Source organism: Leptosomus discolor, chromosome 15, assembly GCF_034619465.1.
Source record: "Leptosomus discolor isolate bLepDis1 chromosome 15, bLepDis1.hap2, whole genome shotgun sequence".
Lineage (NCBI taxonomy): Eukaryota > Metazoa > Chordata > Aves > Leptosomiformes > Leptosomidae > Leptosomus > Leptosomus discolor.
In genome coordinates, this window is record NC_141405.1 from 17071668 (window position 1) to 17095399 (window position 23732).

At 44.0% G+C, this 23732-nt stretch overlaps 1 protein-coding gene across 1 annotated transcript; it reads right to left on the bottom strand.

Moving 5' to 3' along the window:
- Nucleotides 1–408: 408 nt before the first annotated feature.
- Nucleotides 409–17800, bottom strand: MMD (monocyte to macrophage differentiation associated). The gene is made up of 7 exons (XM_086473701.1): nt 17772–17800; nt 11432–11513; nt 4772–4932; nt 3854–3928; nt 2510–2611; nt 1598–1667; nt 409–609 (listed from the first exon to the last, which is right to left on the bottom strand). Exons 1-7 carry the CDS (start codon nt 17798–17800, stop codon nt 409–411), a joined length of 720 nt encoding a protein of 239 aa, XP_086329827.1.
- Nucleotides 17801–23732: the final 5932 nt, after the last annotated feature.

Here is a 23732-nt window from a genome sequence, read left to right on the forward strand (position 1 = left end):
CCAATTTCAAACCAGAGAGTTACATTTTTGCTATTGCACTGACTTCACCATTTGAACCACTAATTTAGAAAAATTCATGTAGTTAAAAATTGTAAAACTAAACTAGAATACAAAATTTATTTGTAAACATCAGGTAGCCAGTTCTACTAACATGGAATGGACTCTTGGTACTGCAGTACAGTATCTTGGTTATTTACAGCACTTGCCATATGATGGGCAATTGCAGGACACCTACAACATCAGTTCACAGTCATTGTGTTCAGAGAACTAACAAAGTCAGTGCAGTTTTTCTGTGCAATTTTCCAATTTCCCCGAATTCCTTAAGTCAAATAATACTGTTACAGAGGCCAAGTGCAGATTATTTCATATATATCTATATCTATAACTATAGATATATATATCTCTCAATCATAAGTGACGAATTATGTCTGCAGGACTTCTGTAAAGGTACTTCCAAATGGCATAGTAATGAACAGCAGCTGCTGTGGCCACAAACACGTGCCAGATGGCGTGGGCAAACGGAATGACTCCATCGCTCTTGAAGAACACCACGCCCAGACAATATATCAGGCCTCCCCAGGCAACCTCCTGCAGTCCGTCGGTGTTGCTCTGCCAATTAACAAGGAACGATTAGGGATGGGGTGTACAGGAGGGAAAGGGTATTTTACGCACAAAACACAAAGCGCTTTCCCCCCAAGGAAAGAAAGCTGGCGGTCAGCTCAGAGCGTCTCACACGACAGACGGACAAGCAAGAAACCCAGCACGTTCATATTACACTTTGTGAAACATATAACCATGTATTTATATCCTATGTCTCTGTATTACAGAGGTAATAGAGGGATAGCTCAAGAATTAAGACAAGGTGGATGTTTTGCTTCGTGCTCGTTAGCAGAGCAGACAACCGTGGAGAAAGAGAACGACGCGCATCGCTGTGCGCCCGCGCGAGGTTAACGCAAGCCCCGCCAGCTGGCTGAAGCGCCCAGCAAGGTGCTGGTACAGCGCAGCATCCACGCGGAACAGTCAAGGCGTTACCTCGCAGAGGCCTCAGCTTTATATGAGCAGCAGGGAGGGTTATTCAAAGTTATTTAAAATGCCCAGCTGTAAATAAATAATAGTCAAAGCTGAGGTGGATAAGATGGAGTAGGATGCTTCACAGATATACCAAGAAACTTTAAAAAAAACCCTACCAATTGCTGAGAAATCAAGTATCCCAGATACAGCACATCAAAATCTAGAAACATTCCTCAACAGGGTAAGGTACTTCACCTCTTTATCATTTTTACTCAAATGGAAGTAATTGAATTATGTCCAATACCCTTTCAGAAGTGAGGGTCTTTAGAAGTGAAGTTTGGAATCTCAGCTCTTCTCATCTAGACCCTGCAGCCCAGGGTCAATAAAACAAGGCAGCATTTCACTGAAATGTAAACTATCAACCCAAAATATAACTGACTATATTTGATTCTTCTACAGAGAACATTTACAATGACGGTGGACTCAAATTAACATCTTTTCAGAAGAAAGAGAGCTGCACTGGAACTTAAGCTAGTTATAAAAGGAAAGTTTGTGTGTTTGTAATGTTAATAGTCACATTCCTTACCATGGATGTCACTACCAGAGCAGGAGAAAATCCCATCGCTAAATAGAAAAAGAGTTCAACAATCTTATACCTAAAAAGGAACAATTTGAGTCATTTAAGGAGGTGTACAAAAGGATGAGCATTTCCTTCAACAGTAAAGAAAATACTTTAAATTCTATGTTAGCATGAGTCCATTAAACTATTCAAAGAGTTTCCTATGCAGACAAATAACCAATGTTTTATGACAAAAATAAAGCTAGCATTTATCTCTGCATTGTACAGCTGCAGGCAGCACCTTCTTCTCTAAATACTACCTAGATACATTCACTTGCATTAAGTATTAGTGAGAATAAAACATTGAGATGACTTATATTTTATTTGACAAGAACCTCAGTAGCTCATCTCCAAAACAAAAAAAGTCGGGTCTTGCTCCCCCAGGACAAGCAATGGAAACAGGCTCAAGAATTCAGATCTCAGACTCAGAAACTCAAGGTCTCACATCTCCAAACAAAACCAAGCAAGTAGCAGGAGTCAATATGCATCAGCATATCTGAACAATATAATATCGCAGTGCAATCCATACACAATGCTGCACAAATTAGGGGTGTTCAAAAAACCATGATTTCAACTGGTTTCTCACCCTACCCACTCTCACCCCTGCTTTCTTGTAGCAAGAAAGTTAGAAGTTTTGAAAGTGGATACTTCCCTCCCTCCCACCCCTTTAAGAGAATAATATAGCCTAATGACATGTTATGACAGGGTGAACACAATTATCTTCTGACAAGATGTAAGTTTGCATCACTCTCATCACATATTTCCGCTGTTTCAGAGCTCTTATTTCAGTGTGTGAAAGGCTGGGTAGGAACACTTAGAAAGCAAGAAAGCCCCCACCTTTTAATTTCAGTTTAAAGTCGAATGTAAATAACAACTTACTTTTCATGGTAGAGAAATACATAAATGGTTCCTCCAGCAGCCATCAGCCAGATAAACCAACGCATGTGAGATGCTAGAGGTCCAAGCTCACGTAGATTTAACCTGGCACAAAGATTTTAACAGACAAAAGTGATGAATGAATGGACCACACTGACACAAGAGTACTAGGGCTTGATAAAAATTAATAAATATTCAGAGCTATAACTTATGCATGATGAGGGAGAAGACACTTGGATGTTCTACACACAGAGAGGCAGAAGGTGTGTTTGCGTTGATGGAAAATAAGGAGGCGACCGGTGACAGCCAACAGGCAAGTTGTGCCGGACAAATGTGGCTGCCTTTTACAAGGGGGTTACAGCAGTGGTGGGTAAGGGAAGAGCAGCTGATGTCACCTGCCTGGACTTGGGCAAAGCATTTGACACTGTCCTGCACAACATCCTTGTCTCTAAACTGGAGAGACAGAGATTTGATGAATGGACCACTCGGTGGATCAGGAATTGGCTGGATGGTCGCGCTCAGAGTCACATGGTCAACAGCTCCATGTCTGAGTGGAGACCAGTGACGACTGGTGTTCCTCAGGGGTCGCTATTGGGACCGGTGCTGCTTAACGTCTTTGTCAGCGATAAGGACAGGGGCATTGAGTGCAGCCTCAGCAGGTTCGCCAACACCAAGCTGAGAGGTGCAGTTGGCACGCTGGAGGGAAGGGAGGCCATCCAGAGGGACGAGGGTGGAGAGGTGGGCCTGGGCAAACTTCATGAAGTTCCACAAGGCCAAGGGCAAGGTCCTGCCCCTGGGTCGGGCCAATCCCAAGCACAGATACAGGCTGGGAGATGAGCGGATCCAGAGCAGCCCTGGGGAGGGTGACTCGGGGGTGCTGGTGGATGACAGACTGAGCGTGACCCAGCAACGTGCGCTGGCAGCTCAGAAAGCCAGTGGCATCCTGGGCTGCACCAAGAGCAGTGTGTGGGCAGCAGGTTGAGGGGGGTGATTCTCCCCCTCTGCTCTGCTCTGGTGAGACCCCCCCCTGCAGGGCTGTGTCCAGCTCTGGGGCTCCCAGCACAAGACAGACATGGACCTGCTCGAACGGGTCCAGAGGACAGTCATGAAGATGCTCAGGGAAGCATAAACTGGGGTATGGGGAATAGAAATAAATTATTTTCTGCTGTTTTCTAATATTACTTTCTGTTCAGCATATCCCAGGAGATTACATCGTGTCCCATTCTGCAATGCAGCCTGTGGTCAATTGCAGCTAAGCAGCTACCTGTAGGTTTTGGAAAGCTGCAATGATAAACTGCTCACGTTGGAAGAAGCGTTAGTTCTGAAGCTGCGCTTTAGATTTCTTACCATGGTGCGTACGACGCCGCGATAAAGACATAGATCATCATTCTGTCACACATGTGAAAGCAATGCTCCATTGTCCTAGTAAGAGAGAGAACAAGTCACTGAGACGGATTTTGGAAAGATTTTTCTGTCATTCCAGTTTCCTGACACACTTTGGAATTACTCTGGGGAAAACACCATCAGCTCCATAACCTCCTAAAACCATTTGGAAGATTGTCCAGCCAACTTCAGGAGGCCCCAGGCGAGACACGTAGGAAAAGAGCACTCCCCCGTTCCTCTCCTTCTCTACCCCATCATGCATCCTGCTCTCTGGCAAGGTGGCAGAAAGCTGTGATATCAGCTCTGCCTCATCCAGAAACTGTTACTATTCAGTGACTACTGGTTAAACCCAGTTTATGGCCCAGAACTATACAGGAGCCATAACGGGACACAAAAATAAAATAAAATTAAAAAAACCCAAACAAAATAATAATAATAATAAAAAAAAAAATCACATCTTAGTTTGCTATTGCTGCCTTGCTCCCAAGGAGGCTTTCTGCTAGCTAGCTCTGTATCGTATCACGACTGTCTTGGCAAACACTGTGTTCCTCAAAGTACTTGAGCACGCCATAGTCCCAGACAGTGGTCTCATTTCTGCAGTGGTATTACATCCACCATGCACTTAGATTATGTTTTTCCCATTCAACGTCTGGATTAAGAGCCACTAAGGCCTCGAAAAACACAGATTTCTTTGCGAGAAAGACATTAAAGTTCATTTGCACATGAGCCTAGCTCACAATTTCTTCCAACAGAATCAAGAGTGGTTTCTTCATGATTCAGTACAAGGCACCACTCCAGCCTTCTGTACAAGCATGTTTTTGACTGAGAAACACAACGGAAAAACATCACAGAACATGAAAATAAAACATCTTATAGCGATACCTTAAGTGACTCTTTTTCCAAGAAACGATATGAAACACTGTGGAGACGATGAAGAGCGCGCAGAGCCCCATGCCGTACATCCACGCTGTTATCTTCTCCCATCGATCATCAGAAAGCCGGTGGAGAAGGGCACTACCCACAATCGCAGGAACAATGAGGAACTGAGGGAACAAAAGCCCCTTGTTAGGTCGCCCCTGGCAGCCAGCGCAGTGCCCCCGCGGCAGGCGAGAGCCGGGCAGACAAAAGCGCAGGGTGCCCCAGGGGTGAGGCGCTCGCTGGCACGCCCCTACCCCAGCGAGGTGGGCGCTGAGTTGTGCGCTGACACACAAGCGTCAAGCCCTCAACAGTGTCCCAGACGCCTAGGTTATACCTGTTTCTCCTCACAGGGCATTAGGCTCAGCTACTGGCTCCTCTAGCCGTGACAAAACTAGACAAACAAAAGAAGTCGCTAAGCGTTAGCAGTGGTTTTATTTTCACATTCTGCTCGGTGCTTTAAAAAAGCTGACACCCTAACTCTAGGCTTGGCTCTAAACCACCTCTTGTGCACAGAGGCAGCGCACAGGACAGACCAAAAGAAACTTAAATCCCAAAAGAAAAAATAAAGCTTTTAGAAGTATGCAGTTAAGAGAATTAAGCAAAGGCTTTGCAGAACTTGGGTTTTAGCTATCATAAATAAATTGGCTGTAAACTTCTATGATCAGGTTCTTAATGCACAAAGATGATGTTCTTTTAATGCATCATATCCAAATCTGTTTTCCTTACCACTTCCCTCTCAAGCAGCTGCAATTCAGATCTTCCACTACAGCTGCTGTTAGAACATCACGATGGAATTAGCATGCTCACACCAAGTTACCTAAGAAGTGGGCTGCAGGCTTCACAGACATTTAAAACTCCTTTAAAACTTTAAAAATACTTAAAACACTCCTTTCCAGAATAAATTACATCACATACCCTTGTCTCATTCAGAAAAAAAACCCAGCAAACTGGGGGGGGGGAGCATGTCCAACAAGTATTTAAAGAAAAGAACTTGCTGGCCCAGACTTTTCTATCAGTCTTCTTCCACTATAAAGGTGTATCTTTGTCAGCCTTCTAAGTTAAAAAGCACAGCACATGTTCCCTTCCCCAGGTGTGTCTTAAGATGTTAATTTATTCACCTGAATTTTAAACAAACTTCATAGGTTAAATTTTTTGTAGTTTAACCCAAGTCTCACGTGCTAAACGTTAAAGCTAGAACAAGCAATATTTAAACAAATCTGGCAACTGTGCTTTGCATTACAGGTTTGATAGCTTAGAGTGCAAAGTTCTGGTCTAGCCTGCACTGTCATTGTCCTTTATCCACTTACAGACTAGAAGAGATTGAGGCTCTGGTCACAGCTACAGCATAGAAGATGCAGAGCACATCAAATGAATCTGAGAAGTAGCTGGTTAATCCAGAGAGTTAAAAAAAAAAAAACAAAAGTGGCTTTTACTTCTGGCTTTTGAAGTACACCAACCGTAGCTTCAGTACTATTGCATCTTCTTCCTTTTTGCAAAATTAGTACATTTACACCAAAAGCTCTGAGGCTGGAAATGAAAAGTATGGCATTACGGCATTCCTAAATCCCCAGCATTTGGACCAGAGGTAAAAACACTTTCCAAGTTTCGTAACGAGACTATGGAAGTTGACCTCATGCACTTTAAGGCCAAAAATAGCCTGCCAGTCTGGCTTCTCATTTATCACAAACGATAAACTTCCATATACGTACCCTGGACAGCCCCCAAATTCAAGAAAGGTTCAAGTGTTTCACTCCTCAGAAGATTAGTCGCTCCTGTTTTCCACATATGGCACACCGTTTAGAGAGTGGCTGAAGCCCTCGGGACAGCAAGGAACTGATGAGATGTGGCAGTTGTTTCAGTTAGTTTTTGCAGGAGACAGGAAGATACTAAGCCCAGAAATAGCTTTTAGCCCCGTTTCTGTAAGCTGTGCAGTCATGCTGTAGCCACATTCATCAGTTTCCTTCCCAATTTCTAGTGCAAATTTCAGTTTTAACTAAACTTGACAGAGAACTAAAAGGTTTCAGAGAGATTACATACCCACAAGTATCATGAACACAAGCAGTAGGTAAAATAGCCAATTCCTGCTAATTCCCCACTAAAATCCTGGGCATGAGCTGCTCAGAGATTCCGCCTGGAGCTCTGATCGAGAGCATTTTACAGGAAGGAAGACCTCTTTGGAAACTACATTTCGGCACCACACAGAACAACTTACCTTTCTTACACAGATATCCCAGCTTTTTACTAGTCTACTAAAATATTTCACAAGTTAAGCTACAACGTGTAATGCTCAAATGGGCCAACACAGAGTTTGATGCCAATCAGTTTTTCCAGTAATTATCTATATATAGTTAGAGGGTTACTTTTTCTTATCACCTCTTTCTTTGCACCTTCAGAATGAAGAATACAGCTACAAATGAGTAGATGGACGAAGACCTGAATTAATCTTTTCTGTCTTGTCCTGGCTCTGAAGAACTATTCCACTTCTCTCAGGGAACAGTACTATACTACCATGAGAAGGATTCACTGTTTTTTTCTGAGTATCCTACTGGGAAACACTTTCCCTCTGTGCCTGATAAGCATCATGGGAATAGTTCGACTGAACAAGAGATGTTTTATTACTCTTTCTGAACAAAAAATACCTAGATTAAAGACCAAATCCAGGAATGATATCCTGCTGTTCCAGCCAACGGGATAAAAGTTCTCTAGACACTAAGGCCGTAACAGATAATACAGTGGACTTCTAACATCCATCTTACAAAAGAAATGCAACACTTCAGTCAACAAAAGGCAGATTTTCCCATGTTCATTTGAAAAAAATCTCTAGTGCAAGAACCGCATTTCAATCTTCAGAACGAAGCAGTAATCAATCAGTCCTTTAAAAGCAGGGGCACTTCCCAAAAAAGTAGTCAAAGAACCAGAACTAACAGAACTAAATAACATTGTGCCATGTTATTTTACAGCAATGACACAGCATTTCTAATGTGCCAGCATTTCTCGTAAGACAACAAGCTACAAGTCACAAAAAGCTTTGCTTATCTCATTATGAAGCGCAACTCTTCCCAAACCCAGCAGCTTGATGTACTGTGAACAAACCCAGAACTGCAAATACTCCAATTTATTCATTTTAGCACCTTCATTAAAACTTGCTAACTCAGAAATGGGGCTGGTAGAGAGATTTACAGAACAAGACAGTAGGCAACAGTTTCACTAAGTTTTCCAGAGAAATGCCAGAACAAAACGAGAAGTTACAAACCCCTTTGCAATAAGGAGGAAGGCAAAGGTTGGAATGTATTTATTTACAGCTATAGGCAGGAATCTTCAAGAGACGTGGGCACAACCGCTGTGTGATGTATTTTTGGAAACCGACTACCACAACCCCTATACTGTCACAAACAGAAGCTGCTGCAAAAAGCCCCAAGGCACAAAGAAAGATGCTCAAACAGCAAGCTGTGAACCTGATCAGGCGTACTCCAGGGAAATCACACTCTCTGGTTACTAACTTATAGCAAAGTATCCTGTATCTTCCATCTATCTGGGGCTGCTGAGGATACTGGTACGTTGGTCAGTATTTTATCTGTATTCTTTCTGTATTTCTGGCAGACAATCTCTTAAAAACATGTTTAAAATTTCGCTTTTGCATATAGCATTCATGCCAAATTAAGTTATTTTCTTTGCACACAAGGCTATGCATGTCATGTAGTCAGCAACAGCAGCCTTCGCTGCACAAGCCACTGCAGAAAAGCATGGTGTTATTGTTCCCTGTTCATGGGCCTTTCATTGAGAGGGAAACACTAACAGCATACAGATGGATCCTACACTTCCCCTGTGGAAAGGAAGGTCATGGAAAGATCAACAAAGCAGCTAAAATCACATGTGACACTGAGGGAACCACGAAGGACTGTGTCCATCTCAAGCTGCCTGCTCCAGGAGTGTAGTAGCCTCAAACCCAAGCACATCGTCTCCCTACTCATCAGTTTTCTCTTCTCAAATAAGGAGACAAGCATCGTGGAGTGGGAAGCCTACCAGCAACTTGGGTTGTGCAAAACACAGAGAGCAGAGAAACTGCTAACATCAGTCAGCGAGAACGGAGACATTTTCATCATAACAGCCCTTCTGAAATCTTCACGACCCCTTCTTCCACGCTCAAATGGCCTGCTAAACGCTCCAAGCCTCATTTTTAAAATATTTACACTTCTTTTTTCCATGCACTGCACAAACCAAGACTGGAATAGAGAGACTGTAACTTATTTTAAGTATAGTCTCGCCTTTTAAGGCAGTTCAAAGGAACTTTTAGAGTAGTATAAAGCAAGCCGTGTCTAAATTCTGAGCGTTTAAATACAGCAGAGCATATCTTCTGTCTGATAAGCCTTATGTACACTACAAAGTTTCTCAATGCAAGAGCCATCCCATTAGATTTAGCTTACCTTACACCTCAAATTCTTACAACTCCTCCTTCTCTACTACACTGCTTCCTTCCTGTTCCTCTACACACAGACAGCAGTCTTTTGTGTCTCTCTGTTCAACTGCTTAGCTGCCCTTCCCGTCTCCTAGTATCTAAAGACAAGTCAGTGCTTCATTTAGAGCTAAAAAAAAAAATCAAGACATTTTATAGCCTTACTAGTTAGAAATTCGAAGACACCTCACTACGTTATCTTTTAAGTATTGTAACAAAAAGCTACGCATGGGACTCTGTATCCCCATTTATTGCTGGGGGGTGGTGGGGTTTTTTTTGAAGCAGCTGCCTAAACGGACTACTGTGCATTTTTAAGTCAAAAAAATAAAATAAACACAGATGGGATACCTACTGAGGAGTACAACCACACTTACAAAATACAAGCTGACTACTTCCTGAATTATGAGTAAAGCGTTGAAAAAATAATATATGGAGAACCATTGCTAAACTTGGTTGTGTAGAAACTACACCAACGGCTAATTGAAAACTCACCCTGTACTCCAGCGGCAAAGACTCAACCACCTGACTGTCTAACGCTCAGTGAAACAGTCTGTAACACAGAGGAGAAGCACACGTCCCCCCCAGCTTTTCCTGCACAATCCACTGCGCTTTCCCAGATTACATTCCTATTTCAAGGCTCTAAATTTTGATTAAAAGTCACCTATTGCGTACAACTTTATTTAAGGAGTAACAATCCCTCTTTTATACGACACTATTTTCTTCCAAAAGGGATGTTGGTATTGCGTATCCCCAAGCTGTTCACAGTGCATAGGAGGTTTCAGCACATCGCTTGACTGTTCAGAAAGTAATTAGACAGCTTCAGCAGGAACTGCAGCGTACCAGAAAACATTGGTACGACATCTTGGCTGTAACCTACTGCTAACAGGCAGGAATAAGATGTGCCTGTTTTTCAACTAGATGAAGGGTAGAATTGGAGCTAGCAGGAGTACAGCAACTTCTGCCAGATATTTTGAAATCTAACTTTTTAGCCAGAGTAAACAAGATTTGTACAAGAATTATGAGATAAACTACATATTTGTGCTAACTAACAGAATGTTGCTTCACTCTCAAGACAAATAAGCATATATTTACCTAATGCTGTACATGAGACCCTTGGCTTAAAAACATAAGTTTTCTCAGTTAGCTTTTCTGTAGGTAATCTAAGGAGATTCTGGTTTTACCAGCAACGAAGAGCTGTATGTTGGTTATTTATAAAATATACACAAAGGATCCTTAAGAACAGAGCTCTTTCTACAACTGAAGAGCCCCCTGCCCTACCTTGAGCATTTGTATCTGTAGCTCACTCAGACACACTGGAGATAAGACTGAGGACAAAGTCAAACATACTTCAGAAGTTTGGAGTTCAACAAGGGATTGAGGAGAAGCACAAGCTGCTTTTACAAAAGGGCAAATGCTATCTTAAAAAACAAACATGCACATTTTTAAGTCCTTTTCAAAGTGCCAGACAGCAAATTAAACTTCCCAATTCCTAAAAAAGAGAGAGAGAGAGAGAGAGAGAGACTGCTTTCCTTAATTTGTGTATATCGTACATACAAATCTAGTGTGGGTCCTTACATGACGAAGATAAGGACAGACTAGGATTTGTAGTGGGGCTGTCAGCATTATTAGTGCCTCTTTCGAAACAGCAGATTTCTCAAAGAATCACTTCAGAGATACTAAGTGTCCAACTAAGCCATTCCAGCTCTTCTAGCCAATACTCGCATGACGCCTTATGAAGCCTTCCACTTCTACCATGAGCACACCTTTCTTGTCCTTGCAGGACACAATTCACACAGTATTATGTCAGCACAGTACTGGGAAATCTGCCTGGCAAGACTAACCAGTATAGGCCTATATTCACTTTACCATAGTCATCTTTCAACTGGGACAGAGGAAAGGCATCCAGTTAAAGACCTGTAACTTTGATGAAAAGGAATCGTATGAAATACCCGGAGCTCCTACAGATTCCGAAGAAGGACTAGCAATTACCAGCTGTCTAATTAATGTTACATTTTCTGGACTGTTAGAGCTGAAGCTGATGTAACAAAACCAGAGAGGTTGTAAATATCAATACACTCGGGCAAAGGTAAGCGTTTAGCCATCCAAACCCATAAAAAAACCCATAAAACATCTGGTTCAAAGCAAACGAACAAAAAAGGAAATGTACTTACTGCATGTGTGTAACAGTTAGCAGCATGTTCATAGCAAGTGGGTTTGTAGCGGCTGTTTGCTGGAGCTGGGTGGTTCATGAACCTGTTGAATAATTCAGAGGTATTTTTAGGAAAGTTAATAAACCACCTTTTTGGAGTGTCATGAAGGAATACCTCCAACCTAGCAGTGTTAAAAATTGTAAGTACAGACATTTTAAAAGTAAGTGTTGTTTAAATTTTAAGTCCTCCCAGATAATTCTCTGAACAGAAACATATGTTAAATAAATTTCCGTGACCGCCTGTCACAGTGGGTGGTTATCAAGACTTTGCATACAGAAGTCAGACCTCTTTTCCAACAGCTTCACTGGATGAAGGATGAACTATTTCCTACTTAAATTACGTAACATGGACTCAAATTACTCTTGAAATACGGACTTCATCACCGCCACCAGGGGTTACTCTTCTTTTAAGAAGTTCTTGAACCTACCACAATATTCCAGTTCTATAGCACCTCAGAACAAACAAACCTGAACATTTGACTTTTCAATTCCTATAGCAAGCAATATTTGTCTTTGCAGCATTACATAGCTTGATTTTTTCTTTGAGGCTAATCCTATCTTCCATCTGTAACCAAGATCCAAGGTACACAGGGGTGAAAGGAGACTCTAATGGTTAACTCTGAAGGCGAAAAATTTCAAGAGGCTTACCACAGACTTCCCACCATCTTCTCTACAGATCTTCAAACACTACCTAACAAACAATCACACCAAACACAGCCTATGCAAGACAAAAAAATATGATGCAACCTGAGGAAATACTGGAAGAACTTCCCAATACAAACATTGTATTTAATTATTCTAAAAAAACTCAAACACTTGAGCTGTTTCTGTGAAACTACACAATTTAAATGTGTGTAAACCCCTCTAAAATACAGCACACATTTACATGCAATAAGGCAGTAAAATCAAAGCTATGAAGTACTCCAGCTCCAGTACCGTGTATGTTGTCCCAGCACAGTCTACTATCGTATGAAAGTGTCTCTCTTTCACTAATAAACTCCAGTTTACTCCAGACTATTCTAAAAGTGTGCATTGACAATTGGTCAGGTATCCAACAAGCCAGCAACAGCTTCACAACAAATACAGAGCATGTTTGTATGTTCAGAACTGAGAGCAGCTTTGTCAGCCAGGTTTATATAAAGAGCTTGTTCGACAAACTTTGGTCCTCCCGCATGTCCCTCCTGGTTTAAGTCAAAACCAGTCCTATTTTTATGACATCCATAAAATACTGGCTGATCTCAAACCAGGGAAAAACAACCAACCAACCAACAAAAAACCCCAACCAGAATGTTATAGCTTGAGTACACAGTTCCAGATTTCAGGAATATAAAATGCTTGGTTTTCTTGACTGATTTAAGTGATTTGTGAATATTTTTTTTCCTAAACTGATAAACAAAAATTCAACAGCATTGATAAAATAACACAGTGTCATGATCCCTCTCCAAATCGCGGCAGTTTCAAAACACAGTTTCAACTGTTACTAATACAAAGGGTAAGAAAAATGTGAATTTCATTCACAGACACCGAGTACAAATGGTCGTCAGCAACTGAATAATTCCACAGGAGCTAATATATTGTTAAAAAAGGGCAATTCTTTTGTAACTGACAAATGACACCTCGCTCTCACCTCCAAGAGGATAATGACATTGTACTCATATACACAGGCTCGCAGAACATTTGGAAAATTATTTTGTTGCCCAGCGTGTACAGGTCTACAACAGCTGCTGAAGACCATCTCAGCATCCTCTACAGATGGAACATTCAGTTTACTCCGTTCTGCTTCCAAGTTAGGAAAACATTTAAAAATAAAAGCATCTGTTGGCTCAGCTGAGTGACCAGGATTAGACTGCCCTTGCCCAACTCCATAAATTCAGTGTCAGGAGAAACTTTTCACTTATTACATCTAGAATATTATTACATTTCTCCAAAGGCCATGGTGGTACCTTGGAAATCTTACAAGTAGTAAAAAATTAAAAAAAAAAAACAACCCACAACCCTAAAATTAAAGAACCAAAAGGAGTAAGCTTATCCTCAGTATTAGCTTTATAATTTCTGTTGTTCCCAATTTCTACAGAAGATATTATTATCACCTAAAAATCTATAAATAGTTGAAGGCAGCCTGCTAATGGGACCTTCTATTATTCATTAGAGGACTACTTTTATTATTTTTCTTTTTCATTTATATTTATTTAGTAGAAAAGATACTGGATCTTTCTAAAGCAGTCACAACAGAGCCAAGGGTAATGTTAGATTTTAGATAGAATTATGAACAAACACTTCAGAAAAGTACATTTATTATTAGGACTGCTTATTCTTACTAATTTAAAGAGCGTTATTAGCAGTAAAACAGAACATAAAAACACTAACAATGTTATTCTTCCTCTCTTATCTACACAAAGGGTTGGGTTTTTTTTCCCCCCTTTGTTTGTGCCAGCACAGGAATGATGCAAATACTCGTTTATCTGTGTGGTAACTTAAGGCTGGCAAAACAGATAAGCATCAGGTTTCAGAAAACTTCACACTCAACGAAACATTTAAAACTTTTTTTTTAAAATATATAATTCTATTCTATTAAATTAAATTCTATTTAATTTAAAACACCAATAAAAATGGGTAGCAACACGGCTGTTGAACAGAAAGCTTTACTGGACTCCCACAGCAGCTGAAACTTGCTTTTCTTCCACCAGAGAGTTCAGGCAGAACACCACCATCACCAAAATTCTACCCATCCCCTTTACCTACATGTTTACACCACCAATACCACCAGCACTAGTGAGTTTTGGCAGGAAGGGAAGGGTTAGACTTTACCTCTACCTTAAAGACAAGGGTCTCACACCACCCCAGTACCCAGCTTTGCTGCACATTTGACAGACCTGCCCCCCTCCTTGCTGAAAGCGATCGACTGCAACAGGCTGCAAGACCCGGGCAGCAAACGCTGCAGCACGTTTGCTCAGGTCACTGCTCACAGATACCTGAAGTTTGGAAATAGCTGCTTTGTGATACTACGCTGAAGTACTCCTCAAAACCAGGAAAAATTGTTTTGACACATACGGTTAAAAAAGCCAGCCCTATAATCATATAGTTACACATATGTGTATGACACTGCAACAGAAAGGCAGAAGAATCTGGTTACTGACTTACGCACAGTCTAGAGGCAAAAACTGTTCTGTTCTTTCCCAACGAGAAATAAATAAACAAACCCCACACCACCAGCACCACCACCGGATGCTCTTTGTTTTCTGCCACATGAATACTGCATCTCGGCGACAGTGTTCTTCCTCCTATCTACAGGTCAAGTTTGCCTCTTCTGAAGATAATCGTGAGGAATATAATCTCATCTTCCTAAAAGCAGAAACTCGATATACAGCATTCAGATACTGTTTACTCCTAAATAAAGGCTCTCTAACACAACCATTAAGGTTATTACCAAATGCAGGGCAGTCTGACAAGGTCCCACTGAACTGGACTACAGTTTACAGGAAGCATCTTTAAGCGAAGCCTTTTGATTCTCTAACAAATCTCTCGTGTATTCTTTAATAGGACCTCTAGTGAAATCGAAGTCATTTAATCGGGGGATATGCAGCATTATCTCACAAGAACACGTAACTACTTCTCCATTTAAAACACTGACAATCCAAAACCTCCAATATAAAATATTAACTGCTTCAATACCAGAATGTGAAATTTCTGAAATGAACAGCCTAATGACTACTTGCAGCCTGCCATGACAGCAGAATGCTCCTGCACTGAACCAAGTTCATTTTCACAACGTAAATGCATTCTTAACCCTCAAGAACTACTTGAGGCCAAGAAGTCCAAGCTTCTAATTTCAGAGCATATAAACAGCCTTCTTTGACGAGCACATTCCCAAGATAAGTGGAAAAGGGGTATTGAGAAAGATATATGACAATTTAAAACAAGAAAGAAAAAACTCATACCCCCTCCCTTTACACTCCTTCGACTTTGATCTTGAAAACACTTCAAATATTAAAAATGTTAAACATCTGGATGAATCCATTCTTTGGGAGAGACCCCGATCTCAAGTCCCTATTCATTTCCAAGGAGTAAATGCTGTATGTTTCATAGTGATTCGAGAATTAAGAGATCATAGCATTTGGGAGAGAAAGCACGAGGAAAATCTGAGGGTTCTTAATGCTTTGTCTTTGCATGCAAACCCGGCTTAGAAAAAATAAATGATAAAATCCCAAATCAATACATATCTCTGTGGCATTTGTCTGGTATCACAGCAAGCTTACACCCAAAACTGCAGAAGAGAAAAACCACTTTTCAAATCTTGCCTTATTCTTGATTCCCATCTGCTGAATTAATTACTCTTTGAAGCATGAAGTAAAATGTCAGTAAAAACAGCAAGCACTGATAATAACCTCAAAGATTTGGAATTTTTAGACTTTTCAGGAAGTACATTTCCTGTACTCGGCTCAAAAGGCCTCATACTTCCTTTTACCAGCTTAAAAGCACATTACCCCCTTTTTGTATCTTTTTTCTTGTGCTTTCCAGCAGCAGGAGAGTCCATTTAGACCTAATAAGCCACAAATAACAGCGTATAAGAAACTGCAACAAGGTGGGGATAACTCCACAAAACCAGCAGTAGCACAGCTAAACTGGGGTTACATATTTAGATACTGAAGCAATTTTTATGTTATCTAGGCTCTTTGTTTTGGAGAGGAAAAACAAACAAAAAAAAATTACAAGCAGGTCAAAATAGCTCAGCACTGCATCTTCATGATGACCATTAGGTAAGATTTTGAAGCAAAATAAATAGGTTTGCAAAAAGCTTGATTTCTTTGACTAAATTGGCAGATATTTCCTCTTCATGAATTCAGACCATTCAGATAAAAATAGAGCCATATTCCTCTAGGCTAGGCACCATCCTTCCTGGATTAGAAAACATCTAGTTGTGGTTTGTAACCGTTCACATAATCTTTACTGTCGCTGAACCACCAAGTCACAGAAATAATTCCAATCAGTGCAGAAGCAGACCGCTTACTTGGAAATATCAGTGAAATGACATACTGTGTAAAGGTTCATGTACTTGTAGCATACTACTGAAGATAAAAGGAAATCTGCAATACTCTGAGAATCCATTAACAACAATCCATGTATGGTATCATACATAGATTAGGTCATGGAAAAAAGTGTCTGTGCATCACTGACCTCCCAAGAGACTCCTCAACCTTCTGGCACGTACGAAAGGCAAAATTTCAAGGGAAGAGTGGGGAGCAAAGAGAAGTCACACCAGGTGCTGCAGCACATCTGAGCTCAGAGGGGAGGTATCATCCAGCGTAACAGCCTAGGTGCGGGCTAGTACGGAAACCAGGTCTGGCCACATTCACATTTTTCTTTCAATTTTATTTCCCTCTTAATACTTAGGCTTTGGTTTCTTGAGCAAGTTGGTAAAGGAGAGCAGGGCAGCCCTACAGCAGTGTACCTGCTGAGGGAAACCATCGCAGAAACTGGTCTTATCTGGGAGACAGACTGTCACTCACCAGTTACCGGCCTTGCGCCTGGACTTGCAGCAATTAAGCACCTCAAGCGCCCCCATACACGTTTAGCCAAGAACCTCGATCACGCTGTTACCCAACCGACCCGCCGTGAATACGAGCGGCATCTTCATTCAATCCGCCCTGGGAGACACCCGAACAAAGAGCACCAGCGCTCTGCGGAGGACTCCGGAGCCAGCGGAGCCGGGGCAGCCGGCGGGTGCCGTACCCAGCCCAGCCCCGCGGCGGGCAGCGAGCGGCGGGGCTCCGGAGCCACAGGTCGGGCTCCGCGGGAGGCACGGCCGGGGCCGGGGGAGGCAGCGCGGCCGGGGCTGCGACACACGGCCGGATGCGTGAACCTTCACCCAGATAAAGGAGGGGAAGCAAGAAAAAAATAAGACATGCAGGGGCTTCCCCCCCCCCCCCCCACCCCACCCCGGCGGGACGGCTCTGCTCTTCCCGCCCGGTACCGGCGATGCCGCGGGCCCTGGGCCCCGGGGGCGGCAACCGGCGCCTCAGCAGCGGGGCCGCGCGGGGACAGGCGATATCGGGCGGGGGTACGAAAAAATCTCAGATGCCCCCACCCCAGCCCTCGCACGACCCCGAGCTCTCCGCCGCGACCGCCCGCGGTCCCCAGCCCCAGTGTGCTCGCCCGGCCGTGAGGGGAGGGCGGGGGCGGCCGGGGGGTCCCATCCCTTAGGGCGGCCGGGGGGGGGAGCGGAGCGGCGCGGCCCCGCCGCGAAGGGGGGTGTGTGTGGGGGGGTGTGGATGTCCCCGGCCAGGGGAGAGGGGCGACCTCACCTCCTAAACCTCTCCTGGAGCCGCCGCATGGGTCCGGGCCGCCCGCCCCGGCCGGGCGGCGGGCGGGGGGTCGGGACGGGAGGCTGCAGGCGGCTCCTGAGGCGGCGAGGGCCGGAGTCCGGGCCCTCATTGGCGTGCGAGCCGCCGCGGCGCGCAGCGACGGCCGGCGCCGTCCGTCGGTGAGGCGCGGGAGCCGGGCGGGAGGCTGCGGGCGGCCGCTTTAACCGGCCTCTCCGCTCCTCTCAGCCCGCCCGGACCGCGCTTCCCTCCGCCCCTGCCCGCCCACAGCGGCCCGGCCCGCCCCCGCCGCGCCGCGGCGCGGCAATGGCGGGAGGGCGCGGTGCGGATGGCGGCGGGGAGGTGGCCTGGCGCGGGGGACACCCCCCCCCCCCCGCCGCCCTCCTTGGCGAGAGGAGGCCACGGCTGCTGGCGGAGGCTGGCCGGCCGCCGTGGCCACCTCTCCCCCGAGAGATGGGGGCTCGGGGTGGCAGCGCCGGGCGGGGGCCGGGAGCCGCGGCCTGGCCGCGGAGTCGCGCCGAGGGTGGTCCAGGCTAAGCCGGGTGTGCGGGGTGGGCCTGGGAAACAACAGCAGGAGCAGCAGCAGCAGCAGCAGCCTGCGGGGGGCTGAGGGCTCGCCGAGGGCCGGGGCTGCAGCCCATCTCCCGCGGCCCTGGGAGGGGCGGCCGTGATTTAGCGGCACCGACTGACAGGAGATGGTGGTTGAATTGCCATTGTCTCAGCGCATTCGCCCAAATAAGCAGGTAGATGACGACTTGGCGGTTTGAGCATGCCTAGTTTTTAAGCTCCAGAAGCTGAGAGAGCCCTTCCACAAGGCTATGGCGTAGGCTGACCGAGGCGCTGGGCTCCGAGCTGCGGCACAGGCCATGGCGTGCCCTCGCCTGCCTGCCCCGCACATGGGGCCTGCCCAGCGTGGGCCAGGAGAGCTCGGCAAAACACTCCTCCGGCAAAGCCGTGGCTCTGCTGTCGCATAAAGCTGCGCGTGGAATAATTTACTCTGCTCTAAATCAACGCTACAGCGGCTAGACTGCTTGTGGTAACCTGTCTGGCCATCTTCCTAGTTCCGCCAGCTGTAAGACAATCTTACCTACTCAAACCAAACTTCCAAGCAAGGGTTATTTTAGGAAGGGAGGGGAGCCTATCAAGCATGTTTCTGTAAGATGGATGTGGTGTTGCCTTGTATAGTATAAATCAGGGCATGAATTACGAGACTATTAAGTTCTGTTCAAGCTTCTGTCTTCTAATCTAAGATCTTGTTTACAATGAGATTTTGAATGGTTCCAGCCCTCAATAAAAGTGATTAGTATAGGCACACCAAAGCAAACCGCTGGTTTAGACAAATAGACTATATCCGACATCAACATTTTTCATGGTAGGACTGAGACAGGTGGGATCTGCTGACTGCTGCTGCCATGGTGGGTAAGTCCCTCCCCAGCCAAACGTGTCACCTCTGCCAGGTAACCCCCTCCACCACAGGCAGCAGAAGGAAGCGTGAGCATCATGACTTGGCTGGCTGGCAGGCTAAATCTGACTTTGCATGGCCCTCAGTCCCTTCTACTAGCTCTTCCTCCATGCCCGGAGTTAGCAAGTTATTACATGGTAACAGCTTTGTACACTGCCATGGCAAGATTCGCCCCTCGGTTTCTCTCATTTCGGGATGAAATAAGCTCTTCTGGTACAAATTGCAGGTTTTGGTCTCCAACGGGGCCTTGCTGCAATGATGTCTGGGGCAGGGCCAGAAGACCACTGCAGACTACTTTGTTCCAAGGGGAAGATAGAGCTTGTGGCTGGAAAGGCGAGCTCCTGAAATGCAGAGGCAAGCTAGTTCCCTGAGAAATAACTTCCATTAGTCTCGCTGAGGTATCACTGTTAATAAGTTGGTACAATCTGTCATCCGATTTAAGAGTGTCGCTGCCTATAAAGTTTCATATTGCTTATGTTATCTGTTAATCCAAAAGGAGCAAAGTTTGAGGACACCACTGAAGAACTCAGCCACACACACTGAGCTGCATTTGAACATCTGCAGCTTTAGCATGGCTTTATTTCGAGATAGAACTTGTGGTGGCGCAGCTCTCTTCCTGCTCAATACACACACCCATACTTGCATTCCTCGACAACTGCCCCAATAATTTGGTGTTTCAGGCTGTAAATGTTCAGGAACATGTGACATTAAGGACACTGTGACTGGAAGGCTGCTGAGACCTTCAAAGGTGCACTCAGAGGTGTGGTATTTTGTCTCCATCTTCTCTCATTCCCTCTCCTTTTCTTTGACTCTTTCTTCTGTCTCTTCCCAAGGCACCCATGTTTTCATTTCCTTCCCTGCTGCCTTTGGCATTTGATCTAGACTCTACTGGCGAATGTGTCGCACAGCTTTTCACCCCACAGTTTTCAAAGCTTGTTTTTCCACCTTTGTTCTGTGGTCACAGATCTCACAAGTTGAGATCTTTAAAACAACACTCGGTGTAGCTTCCTGTCGCTGGAGCATCAAAGATTTACAGATTCAAGATACAGTTAAAAAAAAAAAAAAAAAAAAAAAAATCACTGTTTCAAAACTTGTTTATTTTGAATGAAACCAAGAACATTCAAATCATGAAGCTTGACCAAGTGGAAACAGGTTAGGAAGCCCACCAGCCATCATGACAACAGTGATGAGACTGGAAGGTTTTGAAGGAGACCACTAAATTACTCAGCACAGATATGGTTAAAGCAGTCCTGACCAATAATATTAGTACCAGTGACTCCTGTTGAGCTCATCTTTGTAATTGCTTGCTGTGCTGTAATGAATCAGAATGCCTTAAAAAAACCAAACAACACAAGAAAAGAAACCCCTTGTTTAGTAGCCATGTAACCATTAAATCTAAATCCTAAAAATCGGCATTAAGCATAGAAAATCAAGGAAGCAAAAACCTTATTAGTTTGCTTACTCTTATTTACAAAGTGCGAAAGAAGGAACCCTTCAAATGCCCAATGTCCGTTTGGTTAAAAAATGTTCTTAAAACTAGAAACGTGTCATAGTGAGCTCAGCCAGAAATGTATTTTAGTCGGCGAGCCAGAGTTACGAGAAGATGGAAGAACTTCCCTTACTGGATACATCCCTGCTGTGGGGCGTTATCACGTAGTGCACCTGGAAGAAGGAGCAATACGTTGAAAATGAAGAGCCAAGGGCTTGTTAATAAGAAATTCAACTTCTTATTTCCGTTCGACAAAGAGAATTTAGTTCTGATCAGGGCTGTGAGGTATATGTAAAATGGATTATTGAAAGTGAAGTAGGCAATCCCAGTTTGATACCTAGTAGACCCCCATTTGACACCTAACAGAAGGCGTTTGCACAGCAAATCTGTTACTAATTGCAAGTCGTGACAGTCTAGGCGGTGAAGTCGATGACAACATGAGCTATGTGGTTTGCCCTTATTATTTCTAGGTCAAATTTGACCCACGCAGGATCTCCTGCCGGTCCTTCACAGGCACTATCTACTTGTCTAGGGATGGAGAAGTTTGTACTCCTGGACTGCTTGCGAGCATTAAATTGTCACACACGTATGTGATTTCTGAAGCAGACATCAAATGCTTTTATAGGATTATGCAAACAGGGACACAAAAGTGGGGTCCGTAGTTTTCACCGCGTTGCAAAATTGTCTTGGGTTGCACAAATCTATCAAACGAGTAGGCAGGGCTTGCTGAAAGCTTCCTTTTCCCCACCCAGGATGAAAATTCAAGTGCTACATGAGATGCCGATGGTGAATGAAATTCTATCAGGAGGTTATATTAATAAAACTAAACATCTCACACGAAAGCAGAGTTTCTTCTAGCCACGTGGCACAGCCAGGTTCTTATAAGCCTGCGCAACTATTAGTCTCCTGTTAAACAGGTAACAGAGAAGCAAACACTCATAAGCGGCTCCACAGTTGCCAAAACAGATGTATCGGTGACAAGACGTTGCTAGTGTTCCCAGGCACTTACTTTTTGGAGTTGTCAGTGGTGACAGGCTGACTTTGGAGGCAGCAAGGCAGCACGCTATGGCTCAGGGAGCTCTTAGCCAATTTACTGCTGCAGGGAGACAAGCTGAGCAGCACAGGGCCCCTAATGAGGCGTGGGAAACAAGTCTGACAGGTGAAACCTCTCCACTCCCAGTCTACACAGGAGAGTAAATCAAGCATTTCTGGTAAATAAGGGTGGAGAAAAATACCCTTTTGACTCCATAACAAACAGAATATGAGGATTGAGCTTTCCTCTCTTAGGGTTGTACATGGTAATGAAGGAAGGTGATGGTTTCGCTAAGGTTTCATTCAGAAGCTGTAGAGGTAAAGCTCTTTCCCTTCCTTAGATTTGAAGAACAAATTTTGAAGTAAGCATGGTTGTAACTGAGTGCCTGCTTCAGGCATGTGTGTGGCTTTCATAGAAATACACTCTAAAAATGATCTTGGCTGGTAAAACGTAACTTACTGATGCAATTTTTGAAGGAAATACTATTTCTTCTTCAAATTTCTAATATGAAAATCAGTTTTACAATACCATGGACTGTAAGACCAGGACAGCAATAGGTATCAGGGGAGCCCAAGATAAAGCACCATGTGCTCTGCTTCAGCACAAGCTCACGCTTCAGTGCGAGGTGTGGGGTGCTCTGGAGCGCTGGGGGGAAAGCTTGAGGTTGCGCTCCCCCTTAGCATGTCCTCCAACAGGTCTCTGCAGTGCGGATCAAGTGGGCAGATCAACCCAGAGCCCTTCAGAGAAGGACTTGGGCTTTCTTAGCGCATTCGAGGACACACAGCAGCAGAGCTGCGCTGGCTCTGAACCGGGATGAGGGTCCTGCAGGCAGCATGGGTATTGCTCTTTTTTTTTCTCTCGCTGCAAACCGACCCAGATTTCTGCTTTATCCAACAGTCTTTTTTGAGCATAGCGTGAAGGAGAAGTGTCTCTTACTGAAATGCGTGTCAATGGTCTTGTGAAGTGAGCGTCTGTCCCTCCCTCAGCCTTCCCCCAATCTAATTAATAAGGTCATCGCACTGAAGGCAGGCTTATAAATAGCTTTCCGAACACTAATGGAATTAGTTCTGGCCTGGACAACTTTTCCAGGGTGACACAGGTATCTAAGCAGGGCTGGCTCCTTGGCAGATACAGCCACTTGCAGTGGAAATGTTGCAACATAAACGTTTACCTGATGTCGCAGCGCTCGTGCTGCCAGCGTGAAACCTGAAATGGGATTGCAGCATTACCTGGTAATGTAATAGAGGCGGCTTACTGCAAGTAAAACAAGTGATTTTAGAGGGATGTGCCTTGTGTTAGATTACATTAGGCTAGATAATGAAATTTCAAATTCTGCTGAAGGTTTCTCTTTTGTCAGTATTTCTGAGAAAAGTTTAATTTTCGTGGCTAGAAACCCAGAAGATTTCGTGGGGACAATAAACAGTTACCTTGGGGAATAATACGAAAGTACTTCAAATCTATAGGAATCTTTAACATGGGAGCAATTAATGAGAAATGAGTCGAGTAGCTATAAACTCTCAGAAGAGAGTGATGTTTTAAAATGATTTGACTATTTAAGTCGTCTGTGAACTGAGCCATTGAACCCCTTTGAAAGCAACGGCCAAATTATTATAGTTTTAAAATTTGGTGTGAGTTTGGAATTTTATAATAAAAATAAAACCTAAATATGTCACAGAAAATGTAACTCCAATTGTTTAGAAAACTTAAACTGAAGTGCAGAGGGAATATATGTTGGCTGTTCACTGATTTAGGGACTTCAAATCAATGAGAGTTAGGCTCCTAAAGAAGAGACAGACATGAAATTATAATTTGATTTTCTGTGTGACTAATGAAGTTTAATTGCATCTTCAGGAAAATAATGGAGAAACATTATTTTGCAGCCATTTGGCCTGTGTATCAGTAATAGTCGTGCTCTGCATTGCATTTCTGGTAGTAAACAAAATTACATAGATTTCAAAA

What these genes read in the sequence shown, in the direction of transcription:
- MMD (XM_086473701.1), bottom strand. Translation starts at nt 17,800, where the DNA reads ATGCGGCGGCTCCAGGAGAGGTTTAGGAG. An exon ending in CTAACTGTTACACACATGCA is followed by an intron (nt 4,933 to 11,431) that starts GTAAGTACATTT and finishes TTGTTCCCTCAG; the next exon opens with TTCCTCATTGTTCCTGCGAT. An exon ending in GCGGCGTCGTACGCACCATG is followed by an intron (nt 2,612 to 3,853) that starts GTAAGAAATCTA and finishes TCTTTGTGCCAG; the next exon opens with GTTAAATCTACGTGAGCTTG.